Source organism: Chiloscyllium plagiosum, unplaced genomic scaffold (genome assembly GCF_037043375.1).
Source record: "Chiloscyllium plagiosum isolate Xiang-an unplaced genomic scaffold, Cpla_swu_hap1 HiC_scaffold_53X, whole genome shotgun sequence".
Lineage (NCBI taxonomy): Eukaryota > Metazoa > Chordata > Chondrichthyes > Orectolobiformes > Hemiscylliidae > Chiloscyllium > Chiloscyllium plagiosum.
The window spans coordinates 12,379,581-12,398,603 of NW_028270191.1; the positions used below are offsets into that span (position 1 = coordinate 12,379,581).

At 43.0% G+C, this 19,023-nt stretch overlaps 1 protein-coding gene across 3 annotated transcripts in view; it reads left to right on the forward strand.

Annotated features, from left to right (window-relative positions):
- tfcp2 (transcription factor CP2) overlaps positions 1–17,511 on the forward strand; it is a 128,498-nt gene extending 110,987 nt beyond the window's left edge. For all 3 annotated transcript variants that reach the window (XM_043682045.2, XM_043682043.2, XM_043682044.2), the window contains 3 exons: positions 4,666–4,808; positions 13,349–13,400; positions 14,947–17,511. In XM_043682045.2, the coding sequence (XP_043537980.1) occupies positions 4,666–4,808; positions 13,349–13,400; positions 14,947–14,984 (233 nt within the window). In that variant the 3' untranslated portion in view covers positions 14,985–17,511. The remainder of the gene's footprint in view (positions 1–4,665; positions 4,809–13,348; positions 13,401–14,946) is intronic.
- Positions 17,512–19,023: the final 1,512 nt, after the last annotated feature.

Below are 19,023 nucleotides of genomic sequence, written 5' to 3' on the forward strand. Positions count from 1 at the left end.
CAGAGGGTGGTTTATGTCTGGAACAAGCTGCCAGAGGAAGTGGTGAGGGCTGGTACAATTACAACATTTAAAAAGCATCTGGATGGGTATATGAATATGAAAGGTTTAGAGGGGTATGGGCCAAATACTGGCAAATCGGTCTAGATTAATTTAGGATATCTGGTAAGCATCAACAAGTTGAGAACCAAAGGGTCTGTTTCCGTACTGTACAACTGTGACTCTGTGACCAGACCAATACATGAAACTGAGAAGCAAAATTTAATTTTTAGTTTGACAATCAAACCAAAGTCAGCATAAATGGGGCATGTAGTGACGGGCAAGTTGTGTTCAATGGGAACTAGAATTTGTGTAAAAAGCTGATTTAACAACTCTCGATAACACTGATATACTGTAAGCTCTTCAGCACATGACACCATCTGTAACTCAAGTCCTTCAAATCAGGCTTTCTCAATGGGAGTTAAGCTCCTTTCCCTCAACAGGAATGAGGCTGAGAGCCTCAGAATAAATGGGGGTGTGGGGCGGTAGGGTTGTGGAGAAGGTAGCTGAGAGTGCAATAGGTGGATGGAGGTGGGGGTAAAGGCCCCAAAGGAGCCTTCGTCCATCAAAGTTTCACCTGCACTTTCACACGTCATTTGTTGTATCCGTTGCTCCTGATGCGGTCTAATCCACATTGGGGAGACTGGATGCCCTCTCGCAGAGCGCTTCAGGGCACGTTTCTGGGACACCTGCACCAATCAACCCCACTGCCCCATGGCCAAACATTTCAACTCCCCCTCCCACTCTGCTGATGACATGCAGGTCCTGGGCCACCACCACTCCCTCACCACCCAACGCCTGGAGGAAGAATGCCTCATCTGCCTCTGGACCCTTCAACTCCACGGCATCAATACGGATTTCACCAGTTTCCTCATTTTCCCCCTCCTTCCAACTTATCCGAGTTCCATTCTTCCAGCTCAGCACTGTCCTCATGACCTGTCCCACCTGTCAATCTTCCTTCCCATCTATCCGTTTCGCCCTCCTCTCCGACCTATCACCTTTACCCCCACCTCCATCCACCTATTGCTCGCTCAGCCACATTCTGCCCAGCCCCCCCATCCCTCCCATTTATCTCTCCACCCCCCGAGGCTCCCAGCCTCATTCGTGATGAAGGGCTTTTGCCGTAACGTTGATTTTCCTGCTTTTTTTGCTGCCTGACCTGCTGTGCTTTTCCAGAAAGACATTAATCTTGACTCCAATCTCCAGCATCTGCAGTACCCACCTCAGCCTAGTTAATTTCCCTCAACGCAAGGCTTGCTTATTAAGCCATATCCAACAACAGATTTAATCCATCAAAGTTTCAGGGATTTGATTGTTGTCAAAAAAGCACATTTCTGCAGAACCACCTCTGCTTGATTCACAGATGTCTTCAGGTTTTAATCTTTGGCCAAATAAGTCCTCAGTAGTGAAGCCTGATGACAGTTGGACACTTTTCTGTTCGTCCGCCCCAGTCATCTTTCATGTAGCTCTTCATCAGCCACCCCTCTCAGCTATTCACAGCCTTGAAGCAAGCACTTCATTGAAGGCATTATAAGGCAAGAATCATACAACCATGTAGTAAGACCATAAGACATAGGAGTGGAAGTAAGGCCATTCGGCCCATCGAGTCCACTCCGCCATTCAATCATGGCTGATGTGCATTTCAGCTCCACTTACCAGCGTTCTCCCCGTAGCCCTTAATTCCTCTAGACAACAAGAATCTATCAATCTCGGCCTTGAAGACATTTAGCGTCCCGGCTTCCACTGCACTCCGTGGCAATGAATTCCACAGGCCCACCACTCTCTGGCTGAAGAAATGTCTCCGCATTTCTGTTCTGAAATGACCCCCTCTAATTCTAAGGCTGTGTCCACGGGTCCTAGTCTCCTCGTCTAACGGAAACAATTTCCTAGCATCCACCTTTTCCAAGCCATGTATTATTTTGTACGTCTCTATTAAGTCTCCCCTTAATCTTCTAATCTCCAACGAATACAATCCCAGTATCCTCAGCCGTTCCTCATATGTTAGACCTGTCATTCCAGGGATCATCCGTGTGAATCTCCGCTGGACACGTTCCAGTGCCAGTATGTCCTTCCTGAGGTGTGGGGACCAAAACTGGACACAGTACTCCAAATGGGGCCTAACCAGAGCTTTATAAAGTCTTAGTAGTACATCTCTGCTTTTATATTCCAACCCTCTTGAGATAAGAGACAACATTGCATTCGCTTTCTTAATCACGGACTCAACCTGCATGTTTATCTTTAGAGAATCCTCGACTAGCACTCCCAGATCCCTTTGTGCTTTGGCTTTATTAATTTTCTCACCATTTAGAAAGTAGTCCATGCTTGTATTCTTTTTGCCAAAGTGCAAGACCTCGCACTTGCTCACGTTAAATTCCATCAGCCATTTCCTGGACCACTCTCCCAACCTGTCTAGATCCTTCTGTAGCCTCCCCACTTCCTCAGTACTACCTGCCTGTCCACCTAACTTCGTATCATCGGCAAACTTCGCTAGAATGCCCCCGGTTCCCTCATCCAAATCATTAATATATAATGCGAACAGCTGTGGCCCCAGCACCGAACCCTGCGGGACACCGCTTGTCACCGGCTGCCATTCTGAAAAAGAACCTTTTATCCCAACTCTCTGCCTTCTGTTAGACAGCCAATCCTCAATCCATCCCAGCAGCTCACCTCGAACACCATGGGCCCTCACCTTGCTCAGCAGCCTCCCGTGTGGCACCTTATCAAAGGCCTTTTGAAAGTCTAGATAGACCACATCCACTGGGTTTCCCTGGTCTAACCTACTTGTTACCTCTTCAAAAAATTCCAACAGGTTTGTCAGGCATGACCTCCCTTTACTAAATCCATGTTGACTTGTTCTAATCAGACTCTGCTCTTCCAAGAATTTAGAAACCTCATCCTTAATGATGGATTCTAGAATTTTACCAACAACCGAGGTTAAGCTGATTGGCCTATAATTTTCCATCTTTTGCCTTGATCCTTTCTTGAACAAGGGGGTTACAAAGCCATCTTCCAATCATCCGGGACCTTTCCTGACTCCAGTGACTCTTGAAAGATCTCAACCAATGCCTCTGCTATTTCCTCAGCCACCTCTCTCGGAATTCTAGGATGTATCCCATCGGGGCCAGGAGATTTATCAATTTTAAGACTTTTTAACTTTTCTAGCACTCTCTCTTTCGTAATGGCAACCATACTCAACTCAGCCCCGTGACACCCTTTAATTTTTGGGATATTACTCATGTCTTCCACTGTGAAAACTGACACAAAGTACTTGTTAAGTTCTCAAAGTACAGAAAAACCTTCTTTGCCTCTGAGAAAGCAACCCCAGTTAATCCAGCAGTGCCTTTTTATCGTTGAATCGCTCAATCCCAGACAGCATCCTGGTGAATCTCTTCTGCACCCCCTCCAGTACAGTCTCATCCTTCCCATCGTGTGGGGACCAAAATTGCACACAGTACTCCAGTTGGGGCCTGACCAAAGTTCTGTAGAGCTCCAACATAACCTCCTTGCTGTTATAACCTACGCCATGACTAATAAGAAGGCATACAAGATGCTTGCCTTTAACTACCCTATTACCCTGCCCTCCCACCATCAGGGGTCTGTGGGCAAACACCCCAAGATCCCTCTGTTCCTCAGAGCTTCATAGTGCCTTGCTGTTCATTGAGTAGATCCTTGTCTTGTTCCTTCTTCCAAAGTGTATCACCTCATTTTTCAGGGTCTAATTATATCTGTGTCTGATCTGTCCAATCGTTTATATCCTCCTGTAACCTAATATCATCATCATCCTTACTGTCAACCACCTGGCCAATCTTTGTGTCATCCAAAAACTTGCTATCGTCCCTCACATTTTCATCTCCATCATTAATCAATATCACCAACAATGACAGACCCAACACTAATCCATGGTATGCCACTGTACATTGGGCTCCAGTTGCACAAACTGCCTTCTACCACCACCCACTAAGCAAGTGGAGTTATGCAATATGTTACTCTTTTGGATTATTAAAAATGTTACTTTGGGCATCAGAAATTGAAGTAGGCGGTTAGGGTACATATTCTGGATTGGATGTTTTTATAAATCTGTCATTGTTTTCTTGCAGTTTAGTGGCAGCATCCTGCATTTTGTTTGATATTTTGAGACTTCAATTGTGATAACTGTTAAATGATTGATCTGTCATCAAAGGCTGTAAGCGGATGACTGGAGAAAAGGTTAATTCTCTCTGATTCTATAGGTTGAATGTAAGTAGTGTTCATGGAGGATTAGATATTCTTCTGTAATTTCCATATTTGTATTGTCTGAAGTCTCAAATTAAGTATGGGTTTATTGCAAGAGACCGCTGAGAAACATGAGGAAAAATTTGTAAGTCCCATATACCAAAGACGTATAATCAAAGGGAATGTGGAGCATAGATGAACTGCAATACTGCAGGGCTGATGATGCCCTGTACATCTGGTGACACTTGACAGGAAATTGTCGATATCAGCCTCCATCTTCAGTGTTTATTTCATAATTTTTCCTGTGTATCTTGTGGTTGAATATAAGTGGGAAAAGGCAAATGATGAAGTCTTGTTATTAACAAAAAGATCAATTTAAAGCTACATCACTCCACTTGGTGTGTTCTTCTGTTTCAGTGTACCACGCAATTTATTTTGAAGAATTAACAGCAGTTGAAATGACTGAGAAGATTGCCCAACTTTTCAATATTTCTCCTCGTCAAATCCATCAGATCTACAAGCAGGGACCCACTGGTATTCACGTGCTTGTGAGTGATGAGGTAAATACCTTGTGAATAAAAATAAAATACTGTGGGTGTTTGAAATCAGAAACAGAATGCTGAAGAAATGCAGCAGGCCTGGAGAGAGAAAATGTTGATGTTTTTGAGTCTGTTATAGCTCTTCAGAACAAGGATACTCACTTTGAGACCTGTTGAGATTCACTCTGGCCTATTGCTACCTGAATCATAAGTTAATGCTCAGTACTCTGTTCTTGGTTCAGATAAGCACAAATTGCATGCACTGTCAATAATCTTATGACACCCCCTCGGAAGATGGATGATAAATAATTGAAGATTTATTCAGCATTTGTAGCACCAAGAAATGAACTGTTTTGTCTTTGTAGGTGAGCATCAGTTCACATTCTTGCTCAAAGTTGATAATCTTTCCTGCAAGATCACAAATATGGATTTGCACATTTCTTTGTTTGCTGCAAAATATGCACACTGTGGGAGCAAAACGTATCCTGGTTGACCTACTGTCTGGCTTCACAACGACAGTTCTCTGCCAGGGTCTGTTATAATCCCACGACCTGTCAGGAAGGATTTCCTGATGATCGAGAAGCTTGATAGAACGTAGAACATCACAGCGCAGTACAGACCCTTCAGCCCTCAATGTTGCACTGACCTGTGAAACCAATCTGAAGCCCAGCTATCCTACACTATTCCATTTTCATCCATATGTCTATCCAATGATCATTTAAATGCCCTTAAAAGTTGGTGAGTCTACTACTGTTGCAGGCAGTGCATTCCACGCCCCCAACTACTGAGTAAAGAATCTACCACTGACATCTGTCCGATATCTATCATCCCTCTATTTGAAGCTATGTCCTTCTGTGCTAGCTGTCACCATCTGAGGAAAAAGGCCCTATCTAACCCTCTGATTATCTTTTATGTCTCAAATAAGTCACCTTTTAACCACCTTCTCTCTAATGAAAACAGCCTCAACTCCCTCAGCCTTTCCTCGTAAGACCTTCCCTCCGTACCAGGCAACATCCTAGTAAATCTCCTCTGAACCCTTTCCAAAGCTTCCACATCCTTCCTATAAAGTGGTGACCAGAACTGTATGCAATACTCCAAGTGTGGCTGCACCAGCGATTTGTACAGCTGCAGTATGACCACGTGGCTCCAAAACACAATCCCTCTATCAATAAAGCTAACACACTGTACAACTTCTTGCCATCCAGTTTGATAGGGTTGTTAATGTTCAGGGATCTATGTACATGGACACAGAGATCTCTCTGTTCATTTGCACTACCAAGAATCTTACCATTAGTCCAGTACACTCTATTCCTGTTGTTCCGTTCAAAGTGAATCACCTCACACTTTTCTGCATTAAATGCCATTCGCCACCTCTCAGCCCAGCTCTGCAGCTTATCTATGTCCCCCTGTAACCTGCAATATCTTTCAGCAATATCCACAACTCCACCGACCTTAGTGTCATCCACAAATTTACTAACCCATCCTTCTGCGCCCTCATCCAGGTCATTTGTAAAAATGACAAACAGCAGTGGCCCCAAAACTGATCCTTGCAGTACACCACTAGTTACTGAACACCAGGATGAACATTTCCCATCAACCACCATCCTCTGTCTTTCTTCAGTTAGCCAACTTCTGATCCAAACTGCTAAATCACCCTCAATCCCATGTCTCTGTATTTTATGCAACAGCCTTCTGTGGGGAACTTTATCAAACACCTTACTGAAATCCGTATATACCACGTCAACCGCTTTACCCTCATCCACCTGTTTGGTCAGCATTCAAAGATCTCAGTAAGGTTTGTGAGGCACAACCTACCCTTAACAAAAGCCATGTTGACTATGCCTAATCAACCTATTTACCTCTAGATGATAAATCCAATCTTATAACCTTTTCCAGCACTTTACCCACGAAGTAAGGCTCTCAGGTCTATAATTACCAGGGTTGTCTCTACTCTCCTTGAACAAGGGGACAACATTTGCTATCCTCCAGTCTTCTGGCACTATTCCTGTAGACAATGATGACATAAAGATCAAAGCCAAAGGCTCGGCAATCTCCCTGGCTTCCCAGAGAATCCTAAAATAAATCCCATCCGGCCCAGGGGATTTATCTATTTTCACACTTTCCAGAATTGCTAACACCTTGCAAACGTCAATCCCGTCTAGTTTAGTAGCCTGTATCTCAGTATTTTCTTCGACTACATTGTCTTTATCCAGTGTTAATACTGATGAAAAATATTAATTGAGCGCTTCCCATATCTCCTTGGACTCCACTTACAATTTACTACTACTATCCTTGATTGGCCCTAATCTTTCTCTAGTCATTCTTTTCTTCCTGACATACCTATAGAAAGCTTTCAATCCTATCTGCCAATGACTTCTCATGTCCCCTCCTGGCTCCTTTAGTTCTCTCTTTAGGTCTTTCCTGACTCACTTGTAACTCTCAAGCGCCCTAATTGATCCTTCACCTCTCCTCCTCCTAAAATAAGCCTCCTTCTTCCTCTTGAATTGAATTGAATTTATTGTCATGTGTACCGAGGCACAGTGAAAATCTTTGTCTTGGGAGCAATACAGGCAGATCATGTAGTTAAGTAGCATAGATAAGTAAATAATAGGTAAACAGCGGCAAAAACAAAATCACAGGTACAGGCGAATGCTAAGAGTTTGAGTCCATTCAGTATCCTAACAGGAGGGTCGATACTGGCTGGTGCATGTGTATCTTTTCCCCGACGGGAGAGGTTGTAGAAAAACATTGCCAGGGAGTGTTAGTGAGGATGAAATATTGTCTGCAGTCTTCATTGATTGTGGCCTGTGGGTCAGGAAACTGAGGATCCTGTTGCAGAAAGTGAGGCTTAGTCCAAGATCACTAAGTTTAGTAATCCGTCTCACGGGGATAATATTATTGAAGGCTGAACTGCAGTCAATGAGTAGGATTCTTACGTAGATGTTCTTGTGTCAAGATGTTCTAGGGAGGAGTGAAGGGCAAGTGATATGGCATCTGACGTGGATCTGTTGGTCCAATAGGCAAATTGGAGTGGGTCTAGAGTAGTGGGGAGGCTGGAGTTGATTAATGCCATGACCAGCCTTTCAAAGCACTTCATGACCACCGAGGTTAGGGCCACTGGGCGGTAGTCATTGAGACATGCTGCATGAGCTGCCTTAGGCACAGGGATGATGTTGGCCCTCTGAAACAGGCAGGAGCAGTGGCCTGCTGCAGGGAGAGGTTGCAGATGCCCGAGAAGATCTCTGCCAGTTGATCTGCACATGCTCTGAGTGCATGGACTGGTACTCCATCTGGTCCCATCGCTTTCCTTGGATTCACATGAAGGAAAACTGATCTGACCTCAGCAGTGACTGTTGGGATAGGTTCGTCAGGACTTGTCAGAATAGATGTTACCTCTCGGCCAAAATTCTGCTTTAAGTGAGCATAGAGGCATTGAGATGATCTGGGAAGGATATGTCATCGTCTGCTATCTTGCACTGTCTCCTTTTTAGAACCCGTTATGTCATTCAGTCCTTGCCATAGTTGCCAGGTGTCTGTCTGGGTCTCTAGTTTGGATAGGTATTGGTCCTTGGCTGTCTTGACAGCTCTGCAAAGGTCATACTTGGATTCCTTATATTTGGGTGGGTCTCCTGATCTGAAGGCCTCACACCTGGTTTTTAGCAGGTTCTGAATGACCTGATTCATCCAGGGTTTCCTGTTGGGTAACACTCGGATTGACTTGCTTGACAAGAGCTTCAACTACTTGAGTAAACCAAGGCTTCCTCACTCGACCGCTTCCTCACTCGACCACTTCCTCCCTGCTTGATGGGTACATACATATCAAGGACACACATTAGCTGTTTCTTGAATTAAGGAGACACAGTAGCTGTTGCATTCAAGGCATCCCAGTTGATCTGATTATCTCATGACCATTCTTAACTTCTTGCCCTCCTACAAGATACTTTGATTGGATCTTGCAAGGCATTACAAATTGAATCCACTTCAAGTATTTCATCACCTCAAAAGTGCTTTAAGGCACAGTTTGTCAACTGAGAGTTGATGAGGGGAGCCAGTGTGGTTTATTTGGACTTTGGGAAAGTCTTCAGCCAAGTTCACATGAGATCAGCATGTAATATTAAAGTGCATGGGACGAGGGGCAGTGTATTGAGATGGATAGAAAACTGCTTGGCCAACAGGAAACAAAAAGTAGAGATAACTGGGTCTTTTTCCAAATGGAAAGCAGTGACTACTGGTGTATTGCTCAGTCCCCAGCTGCTACTCAATATTTAGATGACAGAATCAAATATAATACCTCCGAATTTTCAGATGACACCAAAGCTGGATTGGGGGGGGGGGGGGAGCTGAGTGGAAGATGCAGAGGTGGTTCAGAGTAATTTGGAGAAGCTGATTGAGCAAATACATGGCAGATGAAATATAATGTGAATAAATGAGGCCATCCACTTTGGTAGCAAAAGCAGGAAGGGAGATTTTTATCTGAAAGGCAATAAATTGAGGGGAATGGGAAATCTGTAATGAGACTTTGGTGTCTTACACTGGTTGCTTAGTGTAAATATGCAAGCGCAGCAGATGGTGAAGAAAACAAATGTGATGTTTCCCTTCATAGTGAGTGAATTTGAGTACACGAACAGGGATGTCTTGTTGCAGTTGCACAGGGCCTTGGTGAGACCACACCTGGAGTATTGTGTGCTTATCTGAGGAAGGGTGTTCTGGTGATGGAGGGAGTACAGCGAAGGTTTCCCAGACTGATTCCTGGGATGGCGGGACTGATGTATAAAGACAAACTGGATCAGTTAGGATTGTATTCATGAGTTTAGGAGAATGAGGGGAGATTTCATAGAAACGTACAAATTTCGAACAGGACTAGACAAGGTCAGCACCGGAAGGATGTTCCAAATGATCAAGGAGCCCAGAACCAGGCTGTCACAGTCTAAGGGAACAGGGTAGACCATTTAGGACTGAGATGAGGAGAAATGTCCTTAGAGTGTGAGGGAGCCTGTGGAATTATCTGTTGCCACAGTGGTTGAGGCCAAGACATTGAGCATTTTGAAGAAGGAGTTAGACATAGTTCTTGTGGTTGAAGAGGTCAAAGGGTATTCAGCCATGATTCTGATGAATAGTGGAGCATTTTGAATTCTTGTTCAGATTTTGTTCTTGGTGCATCTTCCCTAATTTTCAAAGCCTCTGATCACCACTTATTTCCTTTAATTCTTTCTTGCTTTATTCATTTTCCTTTAAGTTTGTACAAGAATTCAATTTCCACTGTGCTAATGCTTTTAGAACTTTGTCTCAAAGCGCAGTTAATGAAATCTTGACCAGTTACCTGTGCTTCAAAGACCCACCGGGCTGTGGTGACTGAACTACTGATTTCCAACCTAAGAAATTGAGCAAGAGGAGGCCATGCAATCCCTCAAACCCCTCCACCGTTGGATGCAATCAGGACTGATCATCTTCACTTCATTTCAGTTTGTTGTCCATTGTCCCTAAGCTTGACTCGCTGGCGGACCAAAAATCTGTTTATTTCAATAATAGATATTTTTGACAGTCTGGTGCATAGGAATACAAAAGTTTGTAGGCCTTTGCAGGAATATCTCTTTACTCAAAATTGATTGACCGCCCATCGGAGATTTCTTGTTGTTAGTCGGAAAAACATCGTCTGTCTACTGTGTCAAGTCCTTAAGAATCCAAATGAATGTTTAAAGGTAACCTGGTTTCTGCCTCAGCACATAAGAGACTCCGTGCGTGCAATATTTTTTTATGAGCCAATTACAGAATATAAGCATTATTTGCAAGGCCAGCCTTTGTTGTCCGTCGGAGCGACCTGTAATGCCTTTACAATACAAAAATCTAGCAAGAGGTTTTGCAGGAACATTATGAATCCTTTATTGCCACGGAGAGCCTCTTCTGAAGTTCTGCAGTCCGTTTTAGAGTCATAACGATGTCCAGCACAGAAACAGACCCTTCGGTCCAATTCGTCCATGCCAACCAATCATCCTAACCTAATCTAGTCACTTTGCCAGCACTTAGCCCATAGCCCTCTAAACCCTTCCTATTCATGTACCCATCCAGATGCCTCTTAAATGTTGCAATTGTACCAGCCTCCACCACTTCCTCTGGCAGCTCATTCCATACATATACCACCCACTGTGTGAAAAAGCTGCCCCTCAAGTCCCTTTTATATCTTTCCCCTCTCACCCTAAACCTATGCCCTCTAGTTCTGGACTCCCCCACCCCAGGGAAAAGACTTTGTCTATTAACCCTATCCATGCCCTTCATGGTTTTATAAATGTGTGAGGTCACCCCTCAGCCTCCAACGCTCCAGAGAAAACAGCCCCAACCTATTCAACCTCTCCCTATATCTCAAACCCTGGCAACATCCTTGTAAATCTTTCCTGAACCCTTTCAAATTTCACAACATCCTTCCGATAGGAGGGAGACCAGAATCGCACACAATTGTTAGACTACTTTTGGAATAATGTCCTGTATAGCAGCAAAATGACCTCCCAACTCCTGAACTCGATGCTCTGACCAATAAAGGCAACCAGACTAACTTGCGACTCCACTTTCAAGGAACTATGACCGTGCGCTCCAACGTCTTTGTTCTGCAACACTGCCCAGGATTAATGCATGTATCTACAGTGTTGTTAAGGATAGAGCTCCAGCAATGAAGGAATGGCAATGTACCTCAACTGAAATGGTGTCTGGCTTGGAGGAGAACTTGCAGGTGGTGGTGTTCTTCTGTATCTGCTGCTCTTGTCTTTCCAGATGGTAGAGGTTACATGTTTGGAAGGTGTTGTTGATCGAGCCTTGTTAATTTACTGCAATGCATCTTGTAAATGGTATGCACTGCTGTTATTTTGTATCAGTGGTGAAAAGAGAATTGTTGAAGGATGTCAATCAAGTGGGCTGCTTTGTCCTGGATGGTTTCGTGCTTCTTGTGTTGGAGCTGCTCTCATCCAGGCAAGTGGGGAGTATCCCATCGCACTCCTGACTTGTGCCTTGTAGATAGATGGTGGGCTGGCTTTGGGAAGTCAGGAGGCGAATTATTGCTGCAAGGTTCCTAGCCTCTGACCTGCTGTTGTAGCCACTTAATTTATATAGTCACTAGTGATGGTAATGCCAGCGGATGTTGAGTTTGGATTCTCGACTGTTTGAGCTGGTCATTGCCTGACATTTGTGTGTGGTAAATGTTAGTTAACAGCCAGTCTGAGTCTGAATGTTGTCCATTTGGACACAGTGTCTGAGAATTTATGAATGATGCTGAACATTGTTCAAACACTAGCAAACGTCCCCGATTCTGACCTTATGATGGAGGGAAGGTAATTGAAGCAGCTGAAGATGGTTGGGCCTAGGACACTATCTTGAGGAACTGTTTAAAAAAAAATCAAACAACACCAGGTTATAGTCCAACAGGTTTAATTGGAAGCACTAGCTTTTGGAGCGCTGCTCTTTCATCAGGTGGTTGTCCTGATGAAGGAGCAGCGCTTTGAAAGCTAGTGCTTCCAAATAAACCTGTTGGACTAAATCTGGTGTTGTGATTTTTAACTTTGTCCACCCCTGTCCAACACCGGCATCTCCAAATCCTGAGGAACTCCTGCAAAGATGTCCTGGAGCTGAGATGACTGACCTCCAACAACCACAACCATCTTCCTATGTGTCAGGTATGACTCCGACCAGCGGAGAGTTTCCCTTCTGATACCCATTGATTCCAGGTTTGCCAGGGCTGCTCAATGCCACACTTGGTCAAATGCAGCCTTGATGTCAAGGGATGTCCCTCTCCCCTCCCCTCTGGAGTTCAGCTCTTTTGTCCATGTTTGACCCCAGGCTGTAATGAGGTCAGGAGCTGAGTGACCCTGGTGGGACCCAAACTGGGTGTCACTGAGCAGGGTATTGCTGAGCAGGTGCTGCTTGATAGCACTGTTGGTGACACCTTCCATCACTTTCCTGATGATCGAGAGGAGACCGATGGGGCGGTAATTGGCCGGGTTGGATTTGTCCTGCTTTCTGTGGGTAGAATTATTGTATTTGTTCTACCTTTTAAGGTGTTTCCAAGACACATCCCAATGGAGTTCAGAATGGTAACGTGCATGTTGTTGTCACGTTCCTCATGTTACTGTCTATATTTAATCTGCAGTATAACACTACTTTTGCAGATCAACCTGATTAGACTTGAGGTGACTTCAGAGGCCAGCCCCTCCTAAATTAATGCAGTCTGTGGTAGATATCATGTTTTAGGTTTTAAGTGGCATGTGTCCTTCATATGCCATTGTTCCTATTCTCAATGGTTTAATAGTTCTGAGAATTTTGCAAGGGTGAATGGTTATTTTGGGTTCAGCTTTAGGTTGAAATTAATTGCCGTGGTGCTGTTGTTAGGGAAGAATGAAGAGCTCTGTCCATGCTCCTCATGTGGTTTCCAGAACACACCAAACTAGCACTCTGTTTGACAAATGTGTACTGTTAAGGAGTGTGCTTTTCGTATCATGTCAGTAATATCTCATTGTTTGTGATTTTACGAATGGCAAATCTGTGTGGCTTATACAGTTTGAATCCTGTTTGTTTTTCAGATGATCCAGAATTTCCAGGATGAATCTTGTTTCATTTTAGACACATTAAAAGGTAATGTTTTCAGCACTTGCCAGCAAAGCCTAATTTTCTTTTCTAGTCGAGTTTGCAGAACTCTCCTAAGCTTTTTGGGATGGTACAAATGGTTCGAGAAATAGTTAAATCAAAAGCCAACACTCCTAAGCACGTAAACAAAGAAACAAAAGAACTGCAGATGCTGGCGATCTGAAACATAAAACAAATTGCTAGAAAGTTCAGCAGGCCTGGCAGCATCTGTGGAGAGAAAGCTGTTAACGTTTTGGGTTCAGTGACCCTTCCTCAGAACAAACCACAAATCACAAGGAGAAAGTGAGGACTGCAGATGCTGGAGATCAGAGCTGAAACACGTGTTGCTGGAAAAGCGCAGCAGGTCAGGCAGCATCCAAGAAACAGGAGAATCGACAGAGCAGGAAGAAGGGCTTATGCCTGAAATGTCGATTCTCCTGCTCCTGGGATGCTGCCTGACCTGCTGCGCTTTTCCAACAACACATTTTTCAACACAAATAAGAAGGGTCAGTGGGCCCAAAACATTAATTGTTATCTTTCCACAGGTGCTGCCAGACCTGCTGAGTTTTTCCAGCAATTTGTTTTTCTCTCCAAAGCACATGCTGGCTGAAGATCAGTCTGACCTGCTTCAGCCATCTTTGAATGCTTCATGAGATTTCTGTATTTTTCTTAAACAGTTGTACTCAGTCTCTTAAGAGCTTATTTGTAGACAGAATATATTGGTTTTATTCAATCGTGGAGTGTGTATTATCATTTATTGCCCAGTTCTCCTTGTAAAATGATTGTGAGCCATTTTTCTTAAAAATACAACTGAATGGTTGGTTCAGGCAGTTACCAGTCCACTACATTCCTGTAGGTCAGCAGTCACAACAATAGTTCAGCTTGGGTCAGTATGACAAATTTTGTTTTGTTGAAGGTCGTCGGGGAGCTGGTTAGGTTTTATGACCATCCGATAATGAGCATCATTACTGAAGCTTGCCTTTTATTCCACATTTACGGAGTTCCTCAGCTGCTGTGGTGGGGCGTGAACTTGTTTCCAGAGCATTCATCCAGTAAGATGAACATTACACTGTCACACTGGGGTTATTAAAACTATTCAAAAGAAAAGCTAAATTTGTCAGCCATTGTTTAAATTTGTTCAGTAATGTGATCTTTTATCAATCCAAATATGTGAAGAGAAAATTAGTCATTTGTAGGCAGCTTCAACAACTGCAGTTTTTCCTCCATGATTTGTGCTGTTCCTTCATACAGTTCTGTAACTGCCACAGCCCTTCTCTTGGTGATTCCTGTTGTTCCCCTTTTATATCAAATGCTCATTAGTACGAGCGACCATTGTATTATAAGAATGGTGTTCATATGTGCTGATTGTTTATGATTGCATTCCATTTGAGAAGTAAAATTATTTTATGACCCCCAAAGCAACTTTACACTGTTACTACTTAATCTGAAAACTATTTCCCTCCGGAATTATAGGAATTATAAATCCCACTTTTTGAAAAAGAGTGAGCTAATTTTGTTTTAATGTCTTTTTTTTTCCTCCATTTCTTTCCTACAGCTGAGGGCAGTGACAGTTACCATATAATCCTGAAGTGAGTAATTTCCACGGATAGCATCTTCAGTGAATAACTTTACCCCTCGTTTGTGGTTCTCGCTTTTGGACGAAAAATATTTACTGCCCCTTAAAAAGACAAGAGGATATTGCTGCCTATCTTGCTGAGGCAGGAGGGATCATGATGGACTTGCATACACGTTCAGCAGCATGACACAAGTGACTAACATTTGTTGAAGCAAATTCTTGCTGGCAGTTGGAGGCACAGGATTACGTAATGGGGAAAAAAAGACCATATGTGAGCATGTGTTTCTGAAAAATTGGATTTTCCTGTTAAACTATGATGGAAAATTGCTCCTGATCATGTGTGAAAAATGTATTCAACGCTGTCCTTGATTGGAGAAATGAATGGGCTAGGCAGAGCCTATCAAATCTACTGGTTGTTCTTCATGCTTGATTTTACACTTTTTTTTCTCTCTGTGCATGATTAGAGTGCCAAAGGGATGGAAGCTAGTTCAGGCATGCATTTTAAATGGTTCAGCCTGGTCAAGAGTTCCACTTGAGGTGCTTATTTATGCAGTCATCTGCACATTTTGAATCATCTAAATTTCAGTTCAATGTTAGTAACCTGGCCCAAACCTTTTGTGCAACTTAGTATCATTAAACTCTGCTTTGGTGCATTGCTTTGACTGAAATCGCTGACTTGGATCATAACTTATTTATTTACTGGGGCTGTACTTGGAGGTTGAGTATCTCTCCAGCCGGTTGTGGATTTTTGTTATGTATGTGGTTCTGGTTGATCATTTATGAAGCAATATTGTTAACCGCATGCAATGCCAGTGCTCTGTATAGTCCTACCCTGCCAAGTGAAAACTGAAGTTTTTTAGAACAATGATGGCTAGTAGAACAGTTTAAAGTGATTTCTAAAGTGTGTAAATTCAAACTGGTTTTTAATTATGCCAGCAATATTGAAGCTTGAATATCAGCATACTCTTAACTTTTTAATCTGAACACACGAGTTTAATTTGTCTAATACTTAGGACAGTGCATAAATTAGGTGCTCCTATCATAGTTCACTGAAGTGTTCGCCCATATTTTGTCCCATTTATGGCTGTAACAATGTGGGAACTTGTATCGGATACTCTATCCAATGAAGTGTTTATAGTGGAAAAATGCCTGATGGGAAACATTTTTTTAAACTTTGCATTTTCAACTCTACAAAGACTTGCAATTGTTAAGTTTCCACAAAGACACTGAATATTTATCTTGTCTGTGCTTATCTATGATGACTCAGAGGAACCATGGAACCTACAATGGTAAGATTCCACATAGGCTAGTTTCTAATCCACTTGGTCTAAGATGTTATTGCACATCTCTGGAGATCCCAGTATATTAAAAGGAGTGGCGATTAACAATGGAAGCTGCTCCAGCAAAAGAATGTTTCACATTCCTTATCCTGAAGCACAGCTGCACAACTGCTAAATAAGCTCCTTAAGCCTTTTTTTTTAAAAACGTAGATGTTTTTGGAACCTAGCCAGTCGAAGTAGCATCATTTAGGATTGGAGAATGTTGGGTGCAAATATCTAACTACGTACTTTTTAAAAAGTCAGCCGATTGCTTTCCCGGCCAGTGAAATTGCCAATGCCTTGTCAAACTCCAGTTGGCTTTCTTTAAATAAATATAAGGAGATGCATCAAAATGGAAGTGCAGAGAGGGCATACAGGATTGGCCTGAAGTTTCTCATTCGGACACTTCAGTAAAATGAATGCAGGAGTCGCTGAGGGAACCAGTGAAGTTGGACTCTCCATTCTGCACTTAAGTTCATTTGCAAGTATAGTTTTATTTAATCAAACCTTCAGGATTTTTTTTCCTAAAAACAGTAGTTTAACTTTGGCTGTGTATGGTATGACAGACTGTCTCGCAATATTTTTCTTTATATTGTGGACTGAGACTTGAGAAGATCTTGTAGACCAATTGCAGCAATCTAGAATTGATGATTTGAAACCATGCCTTTCAATTGTAGCTACTGTATAGCATGTTTGCAGACCCTGAATGGGCTGGCACATTTAATTGGAGCTCTTCAACGCATAGAATTTCCAGAGGAACTGGGGAAGAAAGCAGTTGGTGATGGTTAATATCCTTTTTATTAAGGTGACATTTCATGTAATGATGTCACATTGAAATATGTTGTAACAATTTTAAAAAATATTTTTCCTATGCAAATGGATTACAAAATGTAACAAAAAAACTGAAAGACAAAATGACAAGCTTGTTTATGCATTGTACAACTTAACGTGATATGGCAAAGTATTGCCATCACTACCTGTAATGTTTTTCTATACATGTATAATCCATAAAATGTACAATTCACAATATGTCAGATTAATAGTAAATTGTGATTTTAATTTTCTAGCTGTCTCTGGTTTATGACTGTTGGGGTTCTGTCTGGAAATTGAGTATTTGAGGACAAACTTTTGATTCCCTTAAAGCTGTTTAATTTGTATTTGTTGTAAAGTTTTGTGTGATCTGTGCCCTGTGGAAATATAATAAAATTCAAGAGTATCCTTTTTATTTGATTTGTAAAAGTGAAACTCTTTTAAAACTGGGAAGAGATATTTGTATCATCGATAGTCACAGGTGAGGTGCCGGAAGATTGGAGGTTGGCTAACGTGGTGCCACTGTTTAAGAAGGGTTGTGACGACTAGCCAGGGAACTATAGACCAGTGAGCCTGACGTTGGTGGTGGACAAGTTGTTGGAGGGAATCCTGAGGGACAGGATGTACATGTATGTGGAAAGGCAAGGACTGATTAGGGATAGTCAGCATGGCTTTGTGCATGGGAAATCATGTCTCAAACTTGACTGAGTTTTTTGAAGAAGTAACAAAGAAGATTAATGAGGGCAGAGCGGTAGATGTGACCTATATGGACTTCAGTAAGGCGTTCGACAAGGTTCCCCATGGGAGACTGATTAGCAAGGTTAGATCTCATGGAATACAGGGAGAACTAGCCATTTGGATACAGAACTGGCTCAAAGGTAAAAGACCAGAGGGTGGTGATGGAGGGTTGTTTTTCAGACTGTGCCATGGGGATCAGTGCTGGGTCCTCTACTTTTCTTCATTTATATAAATGATTTGGATGTGAGCATAAAAGATATAGTTAGTAAGTTTGCAGATGACACCAAAATTGGAGGTGTAGTGGACAGCGAAGAGGGTTACCTCACATTACAACAAGATCTTGATCAAATGGGCTGAGGAGTGGCAGATGGAGTTTAATTTAGATAAATGTGAGGTGCTGCATTTTGGGAAAGCAAATCTTAGCAGGACTTACACACTTAATGGTAAGGTCCGAGGGAGTGTTGCTGAACAAAGAGACCTTGGAGTGCAGGTTCATAGCTCCTTGAAAGTAGAGTTGCAGGTAGATAGGATAGTGAAGGTGTTTGATAAGCTTTCCTTTATTGGTCAGAGTATTGCGTACAGGAGTTGGGAGGTCATGTTGCAGCTGTACAGGGTGCTGCTGGCTGGGCCCAGCATTTATTAGCCAATCCCAGTTGCCCTTGAGAGGGTGATGGTAAGCTGCCTTCTTGAACCGCTGCAATCAGTGTGCTGTGGGTTGGCCAGCAATGTCTTTAGGGAGGGAATTCTAGGGTTTTGACCCAGCAACACTGAAGGAATGGTGATATATTTCTAAGTCAGGATGAGTGGCTTGGTGGGGAACTTGCAGGGGTGGTGTTCCCATGTATCTGCTGCCCCTTGTCCTTCGAGATGGGAGCAGTCGTGGGTTTGGAAGATGCTGTCTGAGGATCTTTGGTGAATGTCTGCAGTGCATCTTGTAGATGGTACACACTGCTGCTACTGACCATTGGCAGTGGAGGGAGTGAATGTAAGGCCAATCAAGTGGACTGTTTTATCTTGGATGGTGTCAGGTTTCTTGAGTGTGGTTGGAGCTGCACCCATCCAGGTAATTGGGGAATATTCCATCACACCTGACTTGTGCCTTATAGATGGTGGACATGCTTCGGGGAGTCAAGAGGGGAGTTACTTGCTGCAGTATTCTTAGCTTCTAGCCTGGCATTTGTGTGGTGTG